Below are 22,008 nucleotides of genomic sequence, written 5' to 3' on the forward strand. Positions count from 1 at the left end.
AACTTAAGGGAGACGTCGTTCAGTCAGGTGCGGCGTGGATGGTGTCCTCAGGGAGGAGAGATGAGAATCCGGCTGTGGCCTACATTTAGGGCCAACTGCTTTGGATGTGCCCCAGATAGCTCACAGCAGGGTTTTGTGAAGGTTAGATGTGCATTGCGGGGCACAACATAGGCGCTAAAGAAACGCACAATCACTCCTTAGTCCAGATCTAGGCGACAGTGATCTCTCTTGGGCTTAGGTGAAATGTGCTGAAGGGCAAAGTATTCACAAGCACCATGTCTAACTGCTTTGGTGTCAGTAACTGGAGGGGGCCCTGAGTTAGAATTAGTAGGTGATTGGTATAAATTCCAGCTCAGGAGCAGAACTTCTTAAAATATGAACTGAGGATAATACTGCCTACTTTATATCATCTGTGGTGAGGACTACCTTGGACCCTTAGGACAGGTACAGTGATCACCGAAGAAACAGGCAGCTATTGGCAGCTGAGGGCCCAGGTGCCCTGTACCCAGTTTATCCTGTCCCTGTTATCTAAGGATTAAGTACAAATAACTTAGATGCTTATCTAGTATTTGACATGAGATCTTTATTTTGTGAAACAATGCAAGCTTGTAAAGATTGTAAATCCCCACATACTATTTGATTAAGTGCAACAGGATACAGTCGTGTAATCGCTACACAGTAGTGCATCTAGTCCTTTGCCTTTATAGTTATTGCACAAAAGTAAGACCAATTAACAAGACATGCGGACTGACAGGCAAATCGGCCTACACAATGAGAAATTAGAACAGTACACCAACTGGAATGATCCAATAATTTAGGTCATATTTTAATGGTGCAATTAAAGTAATCAAGTAAGGGTTCAAATATTTTTTCAATATATTAACTTCTTTAAAGTCATGTTCAGGCAAGGTGCTGTTTAAAAAACTACTAGCTTTGTCCACAGATGTAAGTTGTCCAAAGTTACCCAAGATAAAGTTTGTTGAACGCAGTTTTAATTTTTAAAAATTGTATCTTAAGTGTACTTCTCAAAGCAAATTATGCAATTTGAGGGAGACTTGAAACTTGTAAACTAAATATTCTGACACAAACGCACAAAATAAAGTTGGCAATGTTAAGTGTCACATTAATTTTGAGATCTTTAGTGTTTGATGTTGAGCAAAGTTTTGGTCTAGACTCAAGATGTTAAAGAGCAGTTCTCCATTTTGGCCATCAGAAAAGGAAATTTGCAAAACATCCCAAACCAGTTAAAGCATTTAAGATGCCTACATAAAGCTTCCCAGAGCACACAGGAGGTGCCAGCTGGAAAAAGACAGTGGCTCTGGCTTTCTGGCCCCACTCCAGTCATGTGCAGTGTTTGACATTTTCACATACGCTTGTCTCAGGAAAACATTTGAGATAAGTTAGAAACCAGGTGATTTAGCTTGTTGGTAAAAGGCAGGGGATGGTTTGATCTCATGGCTTTGCCCAGTGTTCACGTGAATCCCACTGTTCCCCGCCCCAGCTGACAGTGTTCGAGTGTATGTTCTATGGCTAGTTGCTTCCAAAACGCACGATTTACTAAGAGTAGGTTGCTATGCATATGTCTTTATCACCAAAGGAACAGTTCACAAAATTCCATTCCCACCCTCCACACAGGTAACCACAGTGACATTCTCTGCACGTGGAGGGCTACGTCACAGGCTATAAGTGAGAGAACATTCCACTGCACTGGCTGCTTGAGGAAAAGCTTTGGAGGCGTCAGGAGGCAAGGGGAAGCCTTTCAGTTGTGCAGCTTTGTTCTTCATGTGCTCTTTTGCTGCCACAAAAAACTGGTAGAAAAGCCATGGTGTGAGTCACCTGTAATCTCTGGATCCACTGATGATTCTTCCAGTTTCCTTTGCCGAGTTAGAGCTTTGCAGCAGGCAGTCTGGACACTTGACGGTGGAGTGGGCCCAGGCAGGCAGAGAGCAGAAGCTGTGACACCAGGGAAGGCCAGTGCCACAGCCCAGATGGCAGCCAAGAACCCCAAACCTTGAGCTCCATTTCCTAATACTGGGAACACCAGACCTGCACCCATCACAGCTGGTCCGCAGCCTCCACAGGTGGGTCCTTCAGGAGGCTGGATGCGGAGCGAGGGTCCATGGCTGAGTGCATTATAGGGATATAAACATCGTCCATGTTTGGCATGACAAAAACTTTCTGTGGAGGGAAAGAACAGCCATGTGGAAGAATGCTCTGTTTTCTCAGGCTGTTGCCCTCCTCTGTTCTGACTGTAATTTTAGGCTCTAGGCAAGTTTTTAAAATATGAAACAACTTTTCCTACATGTTTCAAACTGATTCCTCAACAGTATTTAGTGTGGAGGACTCACACCAGTATGTGAGCACAAGAACACAATACGCTCAGGCAGAAGGAGCCTTTGATTTCATGTACATATAATAAAATTACTCATGAATTGGTAAGTAACATTATTCTAAGAGAATTGGCGTAAGCTGCTCACAGTATTTCCAAATTATATCCAAAGCACATATTCCAAGTGAATTTATCCATTTAAATCCTAGCAACAAAATGCAAGCTTTTTCTTTTTAAAACCAGAATCAGACAGAGCTACACGTGAAAGAAATCTCACTACAGTGAAGACCTGAAGGACAATCCGTAATTGATAGGAATAGTGCTTTACCTATCTGTTTATAAACTGATTTATGTAAGTGAATTTTAGCTATGTATTCAACTTCAGCTGTGCTTTCTTACCAAAGCAAAAACAAAACAGGTGGCTATGGGAGAAATGCAAGCAGTTAGCCTTCAACTTCCCAACTTGCCTCAAAAATACCAGGCCCCAAAGTCTGCCCCCTAAAAGAGACGACCCCTATACCCCTGAAAGAGATGGCCCATTCAAATCCCTAATGTAGGACCTAGGGAGATAAGACAAAAGGGAAAATACTGAAGGCATGAGGTTGTCTTTAGCCTAACTAGGTTCAAAGTACTCTTCCTTTTGGAGATAAGATTAAGCTTCCCAGAAACGGGTTTTTAGTTATATTTAACCCATAGCTTTTAAATAATAAAAATGTAATTTTAAAGGCAATAACTCAAAATACACCGCTGCAAAAATAATAGGGGTCTTCTTCAAAAGGTGAAATTCATTACAAAGTAAATAAACTGTTAACTCATAAAATTTTAAAAGACAACTGTGCCTCAAATATCTAATGAAAACTTGACAGAAATAGCTTGTTCCGGGGCCTCGGCTACACTGCTGTTACCTTTGGTGGCAGAATGCAGAAGACAGGCTTGGAGAACAAGCTTTGGCTTAGTCAACTTCAAGACTACTCTAGAAGATCTGCAGGGGAGGGACAGGCCTGATTCATCTTTGGACTCCCAGAGTAGGTGGTAGTGGCACGTGGAATGGTTTCCATGAATGCTGAAATGAACAAACTGAGCAAGGTGGGTACCACAGAAGGCAGGAGCGATTTCCCTGACTGCTGACCAGGTGCTACTAGCTGGCCAATTCCATACTCCACCCAAACAAGAAGTCCAAAGATGGCCCCAGCAGGTGGACGGCTGAACCCTTGCCAGGCCTGCTGGTATAAGACAGTCATTTTGCTCTTTGACCCCTACCTTTTGGGTTTCCTCTGAAGACTACTGGACAGGGTTCTGTGGATGAGTTTCAGACTTTCTGAAGGTGTGCCTGAAGTGTTTCGCCTGTTTGATCATATGTGTACTTTCCTGGGATGAGAGTCCATAGCTTTTGCCAGATTCTCAAAGGTGAACCCTGACCCACATGAAGTTCAGAAACTCTGTTCTACCCAGAGCTTTTAGACTCAGCGTGAAACACTAGATGACACTGCAGGTTTACCTGAAACTCCTGCTCTAGTTTCTTCTCTATCCAGTCTGTCACATGAACTAAAGTCACCTCTCTCTCTCCAAGTTTTGGCCGAGCTTTCAGCTCTATATATGGTGGCTTCCGGAAACCGTACCTTTTAAAAGAAGATAAGTAATAACCACATTTAGAAGCTAAGAAAGGAAGAGAATAGTACCAAGAGCAAACATTCCTCATTTACACGAGGCTTTATCACTACTTACATGTTCTCTTCTTCTGAAAACTGCTTCTAAAAGATAATTCAATGCAGCAAGTATGAATTGTGAACTCCCTGTGTCCCTGGACCCAGGGGTGTGATAACTTGAGAACAGTTCTGACAAACTAAGAAAGCCAGGAAACACCACTGGGAAAGTCCATGACCTGGGCATTGCTTTTTGTTTGTTTGTTTGTTTTTTTCTAAAATAGCAAGGATCTTTTCTGTTTCTATTTTTATGAAAGTAGTATATGTCTACCCAAAATATACAAGCATATAAAGCAGAAAAAAAGACACTGCATCTCTCTGAATCTCACCAAGACAGGACCACTGACAGAAGTGGGGTTAATTTCCTCCACACTCCTAATTTGCATATATAAATAGAGAATATTCTGTAACCTGCTTTTTCATTCTACATTCCACATCATGATTATCATGGCTTCTCAGTGGAGTGGACTGGCACTCAGAATTGTGAGAAAAATATCCAGACAAGAGACTGTGTGCTATCAAACTATCTAAAAACTTCGATCCATCATGGACCAATGTTTTGAAAAATCCAGGCACACCTTGGAGATGCTGTGGGCTCCGTTCCAGACCCCCTCAATAAAACTAATATTGCAATAGAATGAGTCATAGGAACTTTTTGGTTTCCTGGTGCATCTAAACGTTATATTTACATTGTGGTCCATTAAGTGTGCAAGAAATACATACCTCAAGTTAAAAATACTTTATTGCTTAAAAAATGCAAACCATCATCTGACAAGGCAGGGTTGCCACAAACCTTTAATTTGTGAAAAACACAGTATCTTACAAGTTCCGTAAAGTGAGGCATAGTAAGACGAGGTATGCCTGTACAATTAAAATGGCAAATGGCTATAAATATTTCTCCACACTCTTGATATTTACACTTATCTTGGTGGATCAATAACAAGAGTCAGGCACTCAAGCATGCAATGGGTAGCACCATCCTAGAGGCCTTTAACTCCTACTGATCAGTGGCCCTGGGAACTGGTAAGTCAAAGCTTGTTGTATCAACTCTCAATATTAAAAAAAAAAACGTTTTTTATTAGGCTTGGAAAACTACACAGTGAGGTATTAGCAGTGGTTATTTTAGGATGGTAAGATTATAGGCTTTTCTTCCCCAGTCAAAATATTACTTTAAGAAGTCTAAAATGGTATTTTAAAGTTTTTCCTGGGAAACACAATTATCATCATTAAATGATCAGTGAATTAAAAAAATCCTCTTGTGAACATTCCTACTAGCCCTTCTGAACACTAAGGATGTGGACCAGCAGGCTGGTTTCACTCTATGATAGAACAGAACTATCTTTTTCATATGAGTGTGGTTTATGGTGCAATGAGGTCTTTGGTGCAATCCCTGTATATCCTTATGCACATTTTATAGGACTTGGAATGTCAATTTAAAATTGAAATTGAAATTTACAGACAGTGATTTTCTTCTGCTGGACCCACGAGGAATTCACTTCAGTGATTCTCAGTCTTGGCTTAGTTCCCCAGCCCCTGAATCCTAGGGGACAGGCTGGGCACAGCTTCAACAAGTCCCCAGGTGACTATGGTATGAGGTGGGGTTAAGACCCACTGGTTCATTTAAATGACAGCTCTTTAGGTAGACCTTCTGCCACAACTACCAAGCACACACGCTCCTGCATCCTTAACAGCCAGGTCTGACCTAGGGGGGTCTTCTCTAACCACCCAGGACTCTGCTGGATGTGTGATCCCCACCTGTAATGCAGGCGTAAGGTTGGCCCTGTCTCCACAGGATGCTTTGAGGACTGATCAGGTGAAGCAGTTACCCCCCAGGCCAGGCAGAGAGTAAGAGCCCTAACAAGTGACAGTTCTTCCTACTGGTGGGAAGGGTTGACTTGAGATACAAGGAAGACCAAGAATAGAAACAGCTCATCCCATAAACTTTACCTACTAACCTTAACTCTCCCAAGCGTGTGGAGATGAATCTTAATATGTGAATTAACTACTCACAGAAGTAAGTAGAATTGGATTTACAACTAATATTAAGGTTCCACGAAAAACGTTTGCAAGTGATTCTGCCCAGGGAAGGTACTTTCCACAACGTCAAGGGTAAGCAGGCTGGGATTTTTAGGGTCATGCAACATGGGGAACCCCGGCTGTCCCTGAGGGGCCCTCTGCGTACCATATTCGGTCTGTCGGGGGAGGTGGGATGTTGACCGCCAAGGTTCCTCTACATTCCTGAACTTCCACGGTTAGTAGCAGGGGTGTATTGGAAACTTCTTCTATCTTCTTTTTAATGAACTCTGTCTCCGTGGCTTTTTGGAAATATTTTGACTTGGTAATTTTATCAACAAATCTCATAATCTTACTTGTTCGATGACCCCCAACATACCTTTAAATGAGAGACACAAACAGGTGTTAGTATGAACTTTGTTCCTTCCGAAACAAAAACTTGGTGGCTCCGTGTTCACCTTACTGCAGACCAGAGTTTCTCAACTGCAGCGCCACTGATGTTTTGGGCTGGGTGATTCTCTGCTGTGGGCGCTGTCCCATCTACAGTGTTTAGCAGCACCCCCGCCTCCGCCTGCCACACATCAATAACACGCTCCTCTGCAGTCATGACAATAAAAATGTCTCTGGACATTGCTAAATGTCCTCTGAGGGGAACAAAATAACCCTCAGTTCAGTACTATTACTTAGACAAGGTGTAGACATCAGACAGAGCCTGAGTCTTGATAGTCAGACCGAGTTCTCACAGTGTAAGCAGAAGGGGCATCTCGCCTGTTCCCCTTTGTAACCTTCAAATACTGAATATAAGTTCAGTGTCCTCTTAGAGAAATCTCACCATCTCTATATAGCAAATAAGAACTCATGCTGCACCCACAGGGACACAAAACACAGGAACTGACTGCCTGCCTTTTAGATGGTGTCACACCAACTATGAGCAGCAACTATTTGTCAAACGGCTTAGAAACATCCAAAGAAAAAAGCTACATCAAGCTGATATGCTAGCAGGCCAGGAAAGCAAGCTTCTGTATCAGGTCTGCCCTAAGAAGAGAGGATATTTGCTTCCTAAAATCCTCCACCGTTGCAGGGTATCAGGAATAATATGTGTACGTGTGTGAGGGAAAGCAATTACTCTTTAGAAGATGAGTAGAGTTTAAATAATACACACAAACTTTAGTGCCAACTCCTCAAACGTCTGGATTCTCTTCTCAGCTTCTGTAGGATTTCAAAGTGAATAGGATGACATTCTCTTACAAATGCTTCTGAACCACCTGGTTTCTTTATCATTTTAGTTTCTTCATTCACTTTAAATAATTAACAGATCCTTAATGAAGTTCATGATCCCAAAGATCAGCTAAGCAAGCCGTGTTTTCCAAAGTCACCAAGAAATCACCTGAATGTTTCAGCTGTGGAGGAACTAAAAGCTCAACAAGCAAGTACTGCGCCCCACCAGCACCAGGGGGAGGTATTGTGTCATTCATGCTCCTTCACATAACGTTGCCCTTCGGTTCTCTATTATCCACTCCAGTGGCCTGAGAAAACCATTTTGATCTGGACCTTCTTAATTAAGGAAAGCTATACTGGCCTTTTTGCTTTGGGGCCTGGAATTTTAAGCCACTGGCTTTGAGTTATTAATGCAAAAACCATCCACTCAGTGTGAAGGAGGAAAAAAATCACAGGAAAAGGCAAAAAAGGCTCAGTCCCAACTTGCTGCCCTGACCCCGGAAGACCCCAGAAGCTGGGCCCACTCACCCTTCGGCCCCTGGGACAAGCGGTTTGTCTCCCGCGCTGGGCTCTGGCGCGTCATCTTCGTCCGAGGAGCCAGCACTGGAGGACTCCTCGTCGCTGTCGGCCAGACAGAACGCCCTGGGCCTGCAACTGATCAGGGCGGAGTCACCAGGCAGCCCGCCCGCCCTGCGCCCAGGCTCTGCTTATGAAGAGCACGCGTTCCACCACCATCAATCTGTCATCATTCTCTCCCACCCACCTCCCACCTGGCAGAAGAGGCCCAACCCGAGTCCTCGGATTGGCCCGATTTACCCGGGAGACTCTGGCACCAAGCCCCCTGGCAGGACCGCAGAGGACTTGGGCCTGAAGGGTTCGATTCCGCGCATGCGTCAGAAAGACAGGTGGTGGGAGCATGATGCAGTCACATAAAATGCAGTGATTTCGTCAACAGTGCAGCGTGGTCAATGGGAGGGTGAGTGGAAAGAAGGATGGTTGCACGGTGAGGTGACAGCTCATGTTGGCAACATGACCACCTCACTGATGACAGGGATGTTCAGGCAAGTGCGCTGACTCCGGCTGAGTTCAACAACTATGATGCTTTCTGGCTAAGTTACCTCCAAGTTAGTTTTGGTTCAAGACTCCTTCCTAGTGAAATTATGTATCTTACCCCATGTCTGCCCCAGCTCCTGAAGGTCACAGAAAAAGACAACCACCACAAGGTACAAATCTCAAGGACTCTAGGGAGCAACTGACATGAGAACCCAGGAACTTTCTGGAGAAGTACAAATTTAAAACTGTTTTTAAAATGCAGTAATAAAAAGCCTCACTGGAAAACAATGTCCCTCATTAATCTTTCCAGGGTGGAGCCTCAGTTTCCAGAGGCCTGGGGGTTGCTGCATCACCAGCAGTGGCGAGTGATCAAGGTTCCCCCTACTGTGAGGGGTCCTGGTAGAGCTTTGGACCCACAAAAAGCACCTCTCTGCCTGGATGGTGGCTTCGCTTCAGAAAGACAGGCGGCAGGGCCCATCTCTGAGGGTTAGAGACAATGTGGATGAAATAAGCAAGGGACAGAGTAGTCTCTGAACACTATTAAGCTACCAATGGTCACTGAGCAGAGGGTGGGCCTTGTATTTTGGATAAGGACAAAATCACCAGGGCAGGGGAAGGCAGTACAGTTTAGGTCCTATCTCCCTGCAGGTGTACTCCTTTAGAGTCTTCCTCAAATGCTGTCCTTGGGACCACCAGAAGCCCAGGGGGCAGTCATCTCCTGGCCAACAAGGGCCAGGGACACCCAAGGGCAGAGCACACCCACCAGTGTGGACTAGAAAGCCCAGCAGAAGCCCCAGCACTGGGGAGACGGTGGGTACTGAAATCTCCGCCCTGAAACAGGAGCCCAGCTGTAAGAGGACCGCAAGAATGTCCTCCCTGGAAGGACACCCGGATCCTCCTCAACCCTGGCTCTGAAACATTAGAGCCAACAGGCTTGAGCGTAGCATTAAAAGGAAACTCCCTCTGCAGACACAAAAGCCTCTTGTCCCTAGCCACGGGGACAGCACCTGACTCTTCCTCCTTTCATCAGAGGCCTGGCTAATCCAGGAAATGCTCGTGTGTATCTGCTGATCACAAAACCATCTCAGAGCTTTCCACGGTTAGGCAGCCCTCAGAGAGCTCTCCTATTATATAAAATGTACAGAGCAAGATGTGATTCCCAAGAAAGTCTACACTGGGCCTTGGGATGAAGAAAGTCAGGGAGATAAATCCCCAAAGATAACAAGACCATCTCGGACACCTATCTTACTTTTCCATCAGTAAAATGACTGAGCCCTGGCTCAGACCTAACACTGCCCGGAAAGGAATCTACCCAGCACAAAGGGCCACCTCAAGCAAGATCTTGGACCACAGTGAACCCCGCAGAACCACTGCCCCCTGCCGTCCCCACTGGTATCTGTCATCTGGCAGCTTCCAGACCTGGGGCAGAAGATGCCAAAGGCTGAGCACGGCAGTGAGTTCTTGGGTTCCCAAATTAATCCTCCGCAGGACAGAGAACAGGACAAATTTCGTGGCTTGAAGTTAATAATTTAGACAGTGCTACATCAGTTAAAACAGCTCAGATGACATGAAGTTCTGATGCTGACCAAATGGTATCTCTCTGCTCTCTGCTTGGGAAGCTGTATTATGCAGCACCGAATAATTACTAATTAAAAGTGTAACGAAATGTTTGGCTGTATTCAAGTTTGATAACTGACACGCATTTTGTGATCTCAACCTTATGATGTCGGCATGAATTTCAGAGAAAGACACCCTGCACATTCTTATATAAGATGTGCTAGAAAGCGATAAACCTGTTTTCTTTGAAACACACCTTAGAATTCCAGATGAGTGTGATATCCTTTCAAAGTGCCACCTGAAAAGGCTTATTCCAGTTTTGCTGCCTCTGCTAAAAATCTTTCTGGAAATGTGCATGGAGTCAGACACACAAGAAAAAGTGGATTCTTTTATCACTGATACTCTGTCTTAAATCAAACGTTTCTTAGCCTCACATAACCACCATCATTGCTGAATGACTTACGGCAATTTCTCAAAGATCTAATCCATCTAGAAAGCGAGATGATTTGCTGTCACTCAGAATAGTTAAAACAATTGTCACAGACTCCAGAGGCAACTCTAAAAAGCAGCTCCAAAAAAAACGCTTTTAAGTGAAGGATGCATAATTAAACAGGCCAGTAAGGTGACTGCTTTGAGGGGGAACACACTCATGAGAGTGCATGCATTTTCTTTAAAAGAGACTGGCTCCAGACGTGTGCCACAGACACACCATGAGCATGCACACACGCAGCTAGACTGAGTCACAGTGTGGGCTACAAGCACTGGTCTCCCAGAACGTGAGGGTCTCAGGGCAGGGTGGTGGACCAAGGTATACTGTGGACTAGTGGCTCAATACAGAGGTCACAGGAGTCCTCCCCGTGGGGACTGGCGCAGCGGCCAGGCTTCAGGGCTGGAGCATGGGCAGGTGCCTTCCAGGAAATGCCCCACTGCAGTGCGCTTGTCCATTTAAAGAGCAGCCGCTATGCACAGCAGTTCCCTTACTGACTCGCTGAGGTCCCCTCAGGCCGACTCCTGAAGTTAGTAGGACTGCTCAGCTCACCACCTGAATTCCATTTTGAGTGCCTTACTGCCCCAAAGTTACCATAACTCCAATAGGTAACAAGATTAGGTGGGAAATAAAAAGACTAAAGGAAACAGGTCTGCAAACATAAAGTGCACCCACATTTCAAAGGGAAGGGCCTTCACCAGAGTGAAAGGGCAAAGACCCAAACTCAACACCACCCGTGGGATGATGACCCGAGAATGGAAAGCAGGACCGCCTGCAGGCTGAGCAGCCTCTCCTCAGGGACGCCCCATGGGCACAGTCGTTTGCATCCTTCAAAGGGGACTGACAAAAGCAGTGACAAAGCAGAGGCGGGCTCTGGACAAGCCCTGCCCAGAAGGGAAGCCCAGGACAGGTGGCCTCGGGCTAAAGGGAGGGCACTTCAGGCACAGACAGGCTGCTCCGGGAGAGGCCTCCTCAGGGAAATGTCAGCGCTGGGCAGCACTAGGCAGGTGCACGGACTCTGCTCTCTGGTCTCTAGCCTCAGGTTGAGTCCATGCTCTGACTGAGGAGAAGTGGGTCCTCGAATCACTTCTGGGGTTAGGCTCTTATGTATGGATGGGCTTTTAGAGGCTCTCAAAGTTCCCAGAAACTGTGAACCGAATGGTGCCTCTGTAGGCATTTTCTGGGGGAAGGATCTAGAGTTCTCAGATTCCCAAGGGGGCCTTTTATGCAAAAAAGGGTTAAGGGCTCATTTTTCCAGATCTTTTCCTCACAAGTGAACTGCTTTTGAATTGCATTTTTCCTTGCTTTTAAAATTAAATGACAACCAATTATACATCAATATTTAACATTTAACACCCTCACAAGAAGCAAAATATTTTATACGACTCTACTAGAAAAAAAATGACTTTAGCTATACATTACAAATTAAACATAAGGCCATCATATTCCTAACCCAGGTGGTTTTTTTCATGCAGTCTAGAGAAGCACTGCTTGCTTAGAAACATGTCTATCCTGTGATCAACCAGAGTGCATGAACTTGAAATTGCGCCAAGAGAGCCGTATGACTAACAGTGAACGTGGAACACCTAAGTGGCAAAGATCTCAGGTGGGGCCCGATCGTGGTGGGGCCCACCTGCTGCCAAGACCCTTCTTTCCAATGGCGTCCCAGCGGCTTTGGGCCAGCACAGGGCTATTTCCACGAAGGGCTCCCTGCACAAAAGCTTCTGACTGAGCTCTGCTCTGTCCCGCTCCCAGGTAGTTAGGCCTCATTTTCAAGACTGCTTCTGCCTAAAGTGCTGGGTTTTATCGGCAGCTGGTTCTGCAACTCTGGTGTCATGAGACTGGACTGATGGCGCTGGACTGGGCATGGGGCTGGGGCGGGGCATCCAGGGGCGGAGCTGAGTCTGACTAGAGGGCTAGGTCAGGGCCGTGCAATTCATGCCAAGGAAGTCTGAACGACTTTCCCTGCCAGGAAAGCCTCTTAAATACTCCTGATCTTAATCCTCTCAGGTCTACAAATGGTGTCTTTATGTCCAGGAACACAGCGAAAGGACAAGCTTCCTCATGGTGTCACATGGGTCCAAACGAGACTCAGCACTGACAGGGTTATGAAATGCTGCATGGAGAGCTGAGGAACACCACTCACCGGAAAATACAATCCACAGATTGCCGAATCCACACACATTTTACCCAACAGTAGAAAAGTGAAAGGAAAACAGCACAGATACAGGTTAGATTGCATACAGTACATTAAGTTCTCCAACAATAAAAATAGGAACATTTTCATTAAGTAACCTGGATAAACCAGAAAAATCTCAGTGAAAACATTTTCAAATGTATGTGCCAGCTCCCCCAACCGCCATCTACTGTGCTGTCACTCATGTGCAAACACAAGCATCAGGTCAGCGTTGTGACTGAGCACAAGCCGAAGAGCCTGTGTCTTATATTTATATTCAGACCCTGAGAAGGTGGCTCCTCGTGGCATTTTCCTATCATTGTGCTGTTAAGTCCGTGCAAAGGGGCTAAAGATGGGAGAAGCAGGCTCCAGTGAGCATGATCAGTTTGGTAAAAACAATAATGTAATTTAAATTTGTGGTCAGAAGCAGTCATTTTTAAGATGTGTGGAAATGTGAAAGTCCCGCTTATCCAGTCTAGGCATCTAAGAAAAAGAAAAAATCAGCTTCATTAACTATCACACAAACTGAGAGTATTTACTAAATCAAACAAACTCAGGAGCAGATGCACCATCTTCTACAAAGAGGAATTTACTAAGAAAATCAACAGTGTATTTATTATTTAGGGGAAATGCTCCTCAAACACTTTAGGAGCACCCTCTTGGCTATGAAATCAATCGTCTAATTATAAATAACCCTGACTGTGGTTAAAGCAGGCAGACCTCCTAAGGACCTTAGCCTGGCCCACGTACTGCTCTTTGTGGCTGCAAGCTGAAGGAGGGACTTTCTGGTTGATGATTCTCTTCACAAAGCATTTTACTGTGCAGCCTGCCCTGCTGGTTTGAGTCAGGGATGCTTTCTGGGTCATCAATACCGTGTGCCCCACTGGCAGCACTGAGCAGAGGTGGGCACTCACAGTCTGTGGGAGATGAAACCGGGAAACCCTCCCCTGAAATCATTCCTCTGTGGTCGGGAAGCAGTTACATGGAAGTTCAATCAACACTGAGGCTACTACGTATCAGAGTGCTTCTCCCAGGCTGGAGGGAGAAGTTGGTTCCCCAGGGTTGGATTAGTAAATTCATATAGCCCCTTACCCTTCTTTGCCAATTTCTCCAACCTTCAGGGCTTCAACAAGAGGCTCTTTACCTAGTTTGGTCAAATTCATTTTGGTCTCGAGAGTCATCAGAAAGGACCCATTGTAGGACATTTCCAAATCGATCCAGAGTCCTGGAGAAATGGTAAAAAAAAAAAAAAAAAGTTTTTCCCCCCCTAGAAAAACATGACTACAAACAACAGTATAAAATTTTATGAAGTATCTAAGTAAGTATCACATTGAAAGTCTACAGACACATATTGCCTGTACTGCTACTGCATGCTAGAGGAGACTGAAAAAAGCATCTGGAAATAGTTCGAGCATTGGCAAGCTGCCAGCATTTCAATATCCATTAAAATGGTCACAGTGCGTGCGTGCACTTGTTAGCCCTGGAAGGGTCCTGTCCTCTGGGTTCTTCTCGCATTCAGTGAGAAACACAGTCCCCGCCAGGAGGAGGTGGCTCGCCCCAGGGCAAAGCCAGGAGGAGGGCTGCTGCTGACTCCCCGCCAGCCAGAGGCAGGAGAGACGTGCAGAGACTTCACAGCAAGCTTGGCTCTTCTTTAAAGACACAAGTGAGACTCATTGTCTTTCTTAAAGTTATCTTTTGTCAGGGGTGTGGAAGAGGAGGGGGACAGAAAATGGTTCAAGTTTAGCTTCATACAATAAGGATGGTGACAAAATGTTTTAGAACCCTCTTCTTTCTGGAAATTGCCTAGTAATGGAAACAAAAGAGTTAATGCTCAAGCCCCGGGATTACCTAGATAAATCTGGGGAACCATTCTGAACCTTAGTGTAAAAACCTATTTCTTAGAAAAGACACTCATGTCCATGAGGGCATGTCTTAGAGGCTTCTGGCTTTGTGGAATTTCACTGGGAAGATCACCAGCAGACGTGGCCACTGACAGGAAGTCTAAAACGCAAACAGGGGTCACCTCACGACCTTCTACCCCAGGCTCCTGTAATTCAACAGGCAGCACAGGCTATGCTGTGATTTTTCTGACTCAGAATTCCATGCCTCATGGACTTTCAGTCAAAACATGATCCTTCAAGTGAGCATTTAAAAGTTAATAAAAACTTTTTTACAGAGATCATTGTAAGACAAATGACAGCATCTAAAAGGAAGCAGGAAGGTAATCTAAAACCACTGTTCACACACAGCAGACTTTTCAAGCAGTTACAGTAAATAACCCATCCCCTATTTGGACACCATCTCACATAAAGCTTTGCTTAACCTCAGTAACCACCAGTGGTGTAATTCCTCACTAAAGGCAGAATAATTTCCACTCTGTTTTCACAGAATTCTTTTTATCATAGTTGAAGGTAATTATTTTCCAGGAATGACCTGGTTTAATTAAGTGATATGCAGATCAATTGTGAATGTCTTCTTTGCAGGAACTCATAAAACTGCTTTATTTCTTGCTTACATTAAACACTTAAAAATCATTAATTAGCTTGCTCTTCAAAGGCACTGTTACTGGAAATAAAGGGCACATCTGCTTTAATAAAGACAATTACTTAGTCATTAATCACTTCCAGCAGAAAGGGGATTAAGGCAAAAGATGATATTAATAAATTTTAAACTCAGTATAAATAGAACATCAATAAAGAAGACGTATATTGTGGCATATCTCCAGCTTTATTTAACTTAAGAATCAATAGACTCAAACTACCTGGTTGCTGTATGAATTCAGACATAATCATTTCCTTTGAAAATCCTGGTCAGGTTTCCTATAAATATTACTTGTATGTATGTCTTTGAAGGTTGTCATATTAAAGGCACCAGAATTTTACTTGTCATAAAGTGGAAGGTTTTGTCTGATTTTTATATGAGGGGCTATGGATACAGGTTTAGTAAGCAGCTGGCCCACACCCTAGTCATCAGGACGTTCCAGTCACTGACGTGTGCTCCAGCCCCTGGCCGGGAGCTGAGGCCAGAAAGAAGAGGGAATTGCACCTGGAGCCCAGTCACACAGAGCAGGGCTTGAGTTTACCAGGACTTGAGTTTCACTGGAAGTTTCTCGACCTCTGTGCACTCTGTGCACCGGCCTCCTCACCTGCACAGGTGAGACCACGCGGCTTGGACAGCCCAGCGCCTGGCACGTGCTGGCAGGGCTCTCCCCCTTCTCTGCCACCACCAGTCCACTTCCTTCCTTCCACGACTCTGGCTGCAGCCAAGCATGCTGCTACTGCCACGGCCGCTGGGGACCGGACCAGAGGAGGCCACAGGGCCAGAGGGAAGAGGCTGCACTGGGCAGTCAGAGCCCTGTCTGGGGTGGGCAGGGGACGAGGCGTGGACATCTGACTGAGACTCCGCGTATGGGATGGGGTCTGTTTTTTCTCTCATTGTCTGTGTCTCACGAGGCCCACCCACAGGGCCTTGCTCAGCCCAGATTCTCAGTGAAGATATGAAGGAGTCAAGGATGGTTTGAGAACCTTTAAAAACAGATATAAACTGCAAACATTCCAACAAATCATCTTAATATGACGTGTTTGCATTCTAACAAGAGTAAGATGACTATTTTAACATTAGGTACAAAGAAAAACTTGCTTCTGTGACAAAATTCAGCAGCAACTGCCCTGAAAGCCTTGGCATACACGACAGGAGCCGAGGCTGACTGGTTACGTAAAGGGTCAGTCAGGGGCCCCACGCTGCATGACTGAAAGATGAAATCAACAGCTTTCCCACCAGGGACAGAAGTAGCTACACTGTGAAGAGGGGACACACTCTGTGCCCTGAGTGGCACCCTAACTCTTGATGAGCTGAATGCACCTCACCTGGGTGAGTGCAGGGTCAGGGCTCCTTCTGGACTCCTGACCAGAAGTTGAGGAACAGGAAATTTTTTTAAAAAGTCTTTAAATAGGAGGAAAGCAGTCAGTCCTGAGAGGTTCTCTGGAAAGGGCGGGAACACAAAGGGTCTTGTCTCAGTCTGCTTGTGCTGCTGTAAGAAAATATCATACATGGGGGGGCTGAAACAATAGACATTTATTTGGCACATTTCTGGAGGTTGGAAGCCCAAGATCAAGGTGCCAGTCAGTTCATTCCTGGTAAGGGCTCTCTTCCTGGCTTGCAGACAGCCGCCTTCTCCTGTGTCCTCATGTGGCAGAGAGAGAGACAGTTATGTCTCTGGTCTCTAGTCCCATGAGGACATTAATTCCATCATGACCTCATCTAACCCTAATTACCTCTAAAGGCTCTGTCTCAAAATACCATCACGTGGCAGGTTAGGGCCTCCACATATGAATCTAGGGGGAACAAAGCATTCAGGCCACAGCAGATCTCCCCCACGCAAGGGGTCTTCATGTGGTGAGGCTGTCCCGTGGTGAAGGGTGGTGCCTGGCTGTAACAGGTCTCTATAAAGCCAGCCCTTCACTGGGCAACAGGGGAAACACAACCGATGATGAAAATGACAAGCTTCAGTCAGTCTTAACGCAAGGACCCGTACGGTCCTTTTTGTTTCCCTTCAGCTTCATGAGAGAAGGATCAGTTACCACCACACCGCTACTTGGAGGGAGACTGTGGCAAAAGTTACAGCTCCACTCCCCAAATTTTATTGAGTTCTTAATGCAAGACATCAGAGCTGAAGATGCTGAGATGAATCCCCGTCCTCAGGAAGTTTATGCTCAAAGAAGAAGGATGGCCTGGGCCACCTGGTGCAGAGCAGATGGTGCGGCCGCCAGCAGTGATACACGTGCCCTGGCGCGTGTCACCAGAGACAAGCAGAACACAGGTGCTTCCGCCTTCTCCCTGGTAGTTTATTCCATAGACCCCTGGGCTTCAGGAACAGTCCTACTGCAGCTGCATAAATCTGATAATTTCACTCCACAGCTCATTGTTGTATTATTATCAAAATCACTAAAAGGCTTCAGTCTCATTGGAACAGGTTTAATGGGGCACCTGGTGCTCAGAAGGAGGTAGGAGACCCTAAAGCCTTGCTCACCTGAGCCTGGCCTTCATGTCTTCTGCTCCCCTGCTGCCCTCTACCTGCAACTAGTGGCTGACTTTCACTCTGAAAGTCAACGTTTGGCATCCAAGGAACAAAAGCTCTTAAAATGGAACACTTAATGACATATTACCAAGAACAGGTGTTTGAGTCATTCGGCTCTCAGAAGAGCACATCAGTGATTGTTTTGTTCTTGGCAAACAGACTCGTGCCATACTGCTCACTCGGATACGGCAGAAAACCAGTATTCCTTGTATCTGGATGTGTCTTTTAAGACAGACATCATGATTGGCTTTCCCTATCTGTACTCTATTCTTGGAAACAGGTCTGCCTTCCAAGGTCAACGTGGTCCCGAATCTAGAGTCTCTTCTCTCCAACCCCACCCAAGTTCCACGAAAGGGTATTTTCCCCCTCTTTCCACAGAAAGTATTTTTTCTTTTTGCAATACCATTTGGTGAGAGTACACGTGCCATTCTTGTCAGCGCTGAGACTCGCAGTCTGACCCTGTCACTGTGATTGGCCCTGGGCAGCTGCTCTCTCGATGAGGGCTTAGCTGGAGGATGGGCTGGTAACAGACCGACTCTAGTTCCATTTTTCCGCAATACTCCAGGGGCAAAGTAACTTCAGTCCCAGCACTGAATAAAGGCCCCAGGCAAGGTCCAAAAGATGTGTGTAGGTGAGTGGACCTGCCAGAATCACCTTTTTCTTTCCATTTGTTCTGGTAGGATCTGCCACCTTTGAGCTGTAGGATGGGTCAACTGAACACCACAGCCCCTCACTTTCTAAACTCCCTGAGAGCAGCAGCAGCAAAGGCAGCAGTAATGACAGCAGAAATAACAGTAGTTACCACTTCAAGCTCGTCTGGCACCAGATGCTTTCCAAGTGTCTTTCATGTATTAACTTATTTAAGCTACCAAGTAGGTGCTATCAGTCTCCTCAGCTGAAAGAAGAGTTACCGAGGAGGCTAAGGACTTGTCTGAGGCCACGGAGCCATGAATCCGGCAGTGGGTCTCCAGAGCTGGAGCTCAGAATCACCCCTGCGTTGCCTCAAGACAAGAATCCTGAGGGTGGAGAGATCCAGACAGCTCTGGCCCGAACATCCCTCCTGAGCCATATGCCTCCAACAGATAAGCACGAGTTAAGGAACATTTTTTTTAAAAGGGTGTGGGGGATCCCCGGGAGGCACCCCTCAGGAGAGCTGCTGAAGCCTTCTTTACTGTGGGTGACAGGTCCCTGAAAGGTGAGCTCTGCTTCTCAGAGCCAGTTTTAACAAGTCACTCCTGATTTTAATTCCCCACAAAGGGAAGGTTTATCTTAGAGCAATGGTATCTAAGACACATTTTCCCTTCATGTTCATTTCTGTTTTACCATCACATGTATCTTTCGCAGACTTGGAAACCTAATTTGATCAAACTTTTAAAACCCACAGGCTTTATGTCTTTATCATTCCTTTCTTTAGTAACATTTCCTCCCTTGTTACATAAGCAGGCAGATCTCTAAAACTTGCCCTGAAAGGAGTTAAGTAAGCCTCAAATGGATTAAAAACTGGCAAAGCTTTGATCTATATAATAAAATGTCTTGCTACAGCTCCAGCTCCAGAGGAACAAGAAACAGACTTGAGACTTAGGCATTTGGTGAATTTCACTCAAAGCCTTACAAAGCTGCCCCGAGAGGCTGCAGAGTTCACAGCCACAGGGACACTTCTTAGATGCTGCAAAGCCCAGCTGTGGCCCTGTCCCCTCTTATTGGAAATTTCTACTAATTCAACAAAGCACAGTCCTGAGATAAGAGATAAAGCATTAGAAAATAGAGCATGCACACGTATTATTTACTTTCTTTAAGCCTGATTCTCGGGAAGTCTATATTAGCTGATCATTTACCAGCTAGTTACAAGCCAATTCCTAAAGAGACAAAGAGCAAAGAGCAACCCAGAGCCCGCTAGAGCCAGAGGAAGGCAGGCAGCCCTGGTAGGCCAGTGGGGCGAAGATCCTAGCTCTGCACTCCACACATAGATAATGCATCTTGTAAAATTTCACATACAGTTAAAAGAACTCTAGCTAGACAATTTGCAAAGACTCTTTCCAGTTTTACTGAGCAAACCAGAAGTTAACTAAAGCTAGGAGCACTCAGATTCATCAAAGTGTAGACACAATCAAGTGGTCACAAGTGATCTCACCAGGCTATTAGATGGACTTCTGGATTTGCAAATAATTCTCTGCTCTATCCTTCTCTAAAATCGATGGGATGCTAAAAGACCTGGAAATATGGGCTTCAGTGTCAGCTGAAATATTGCTAGAGAAATTTGCTAGAGCTGCTCATTGTACTGCTAGAAAAAAAAATCTTTGTATTTGCATCAAATGTATACAACACAGAACTTGATTTCACTAAATATGTTCAGGAGCCATCTGATACAGTCATACAGAGACAAAAGTAGATGCTATAGTCTATAAATTTTACAAAACATTTACTCCAAAACAAATCTCACTCTCTTGAAAAGTTACAATTATTTTCTCCCTGACTTTGTTCCTGAGCCGTTGAGGAATAATGTAACTAAATCCAGTTTAAGTGGACAGAGGCTCATTTGGAAAGGGATATTACAGAAAGAAGTTGGATGCTTCCATGACGGGGAGATTTTTCCCTTCCTGTTCGTGACTCATCTTGCCTACTTCAGTCTTCTTTTCACCAAACTCCTGGGTACTCATTTTTCCACTAAGATGCCTCAAAATGCACATAAATCTTTATATCTCAATTTTATTTAAACTCTTCACACATTCTAATCAACTTTTCACACACACACATACACAAGTAGGCATAAAAAATGTGTCGGTATGTCTTAAAAGCCAGTTTTGAGGACTTCCCTCGAGCACAGAGCCTTACTCTCAAAATACTGTCTGACAATATAAGTCTTCATTTTTTAAACCCCTACTGAGCACCTACTAGGAGTGGCAAGGAACAGAAAGATGTAAAACTCGAAGCTCAAAGAATGTGCACCCTATAAGTTAGGGCGAGGCAGAGATATCAGTACATCTGAGGAGAGGCAGCTCCTGGGGTAAGAGCCCAGGGCGGGGCAGGTGTGCACGTGAGGCTGCGCGGGGTGAGCAGCCTGAAATGCAGCCCACTGTCTCCCACCAGGGCAAGAGCTGTGGCCGTCCAGGACCGGGCCACACAAAAGCTCAGGCCCCATAACTGGCATGTGGGCATCTCTAACCTGTAAGGATCCAGAAGACAAGAAGGATGAGGAGGGTAAGTCCTGATCTACTCCCCATCAGCGTCAGGCTGTGACTGTGAATAACGGAAGACACGAAACACAAGATAGATGGTTAAAAAGCCCCCAACTGCCCCCAAAAACAAAGCCTTGGTATTCAATCTGCAGTGATGGAAACATTTTCACACAAGTATAAGTAGATAGCTCAGTTCCTCGTTAGAGTCAATGAAGAGTTACCTTGGTGATCAACGTAAGGCTTGAAGGCCTGAAGGATTTTTGGCACAGCTACCCCCATGTCGAGTTCCGTCAGAGTTAGCTCGTTCATGAAGTAGGGGAGCTAGAGAAGAGACACAAACAACCAGTGAGGCACGTCAGGAACCTGGTATGTATTAGAACTCAACATACTCCCAGAGGGAACGATGGTGAAGGGTTGGGGGACACATTGCTTTAACCCACATTTATTGTGCACATACCGCATAGTAGGCATTGCACTACAGAGAGAGCCGTGGACGAGTCGGGCAAGGTCAACCTCTCGTGGAGTTTGTATTGAAGAGGTAGAAACAGATAAACAAGTAGACAAATAATCTAACTTCAAGAGTGATTACAGCCACAGAGAAAATAAGGTGGATAATGGGACAGAGGGACCTGGGGTATTTTAGATACGGAGGTCAGCGAAGGCTTCTCTGAAAAGTGGCCAGAGACTTGGAGAAGGAACCAGTCCCGAGGGTCACAGGCTAATAACGCCCAGAGTTGGCTAAAGTCTCAGACTACTAGTGGGGAGTTAAGAAATCACAACATTTCTTGTAGGCCAACTCACAACATGTACTCAAATCTTTGGAAAAAAAGATGACACCCCATGACCCCACACTGTGTGTCTTCCCTTTGCCCTCCCGGATTCCAGTTCCTCACTGCACCCTGAGAGGCCCGTGGGGCGGCGGGAGGTCCATGGAGAAGAGAACTGTGGGGCATCCGTCCCCTCCCGCTAGTGAAGCCACAGCTCCTGGCAGACCAGCAGCCCTCTCCCCACAGCCTCCCTGCCCGAGTCTGGGTAACTGCCCCCGACTTTCGCCCCTTCAGGGAGTGGTAACGGCTCCCCACTGTTGCCAGCCCCGGATTGCCGCGATGTGCCTCTCAATGTCCCTACATCGGCCCACCCTTTATAAAACTCCGCCTTTGTGAAACTCCCCCCTCAGCCCGCTCCATCTGACTGTGCCATCTGCTTCCTGCTGGGACCC

The 22,008-nt window shown here is 45.7% G+C and overlaps 1 protein-coding gene across 3 annotated transcripts in view; it reads right to left on the bottom strand.

Moving 5' to 3' along the window:
- Positions 1-563: 563 nt before the first annotated feature.
- The window catches only part of TEX2 (testis expressed 2), a 98,059-nt gene continuing 76,614 nt past the window's right edge, over positions 564-22,008 (bottom strand). The window contains exons 7-12 of one of the 3 annotated variants that reach the window (XM_072939419.1): positions 21,011-21,110; positions 13,629-13,761; positions 7,792-7,917; positions 6,215-6,424; positions 3,828-3,948; positions 564-2,178 (exon numbers count right to left, since the gene is read on the bottom strand). In XM_072939419.1, the coding sequence (XP_072795520.1) occupies positions 2,056-2,178; positions 3,828-3,948; positions 6,215-6,424; positions 7,792-7,917; positions 13,629-13,761; positions 21,011-21,110 (813 nt within the window). In that variant the 3' untranslated portion in view covers positions 564-2,055. Of the gene's footprint in view, positions 2,179-3,827; positions 3,949-6,214; positions 6,425-7,791; positions 7,918-12,511; positions 13,020-13,628; positions 13,762-21,010; positions 21,111-22,008 lie in introns of those variants that run through there. The other 2 variants (XM_072939420.1, XM_072939421.1) reach the window with 2 other exon arrangements.

This window comes from Vicugna pacos, chromosome 16 (genome assembly GCF_048564905.1).
Source record: "Vicugna pacos chromosome 16, VicPac4, whole genome shotgun sequence".
Classification (NCBI taxonomy): domain Eukaryota; kingdom Metazoa; phylum Chordata; class Mammalia; order Artiodactyla; family Camelidae; genus Vicugna; species Vicugna pacos.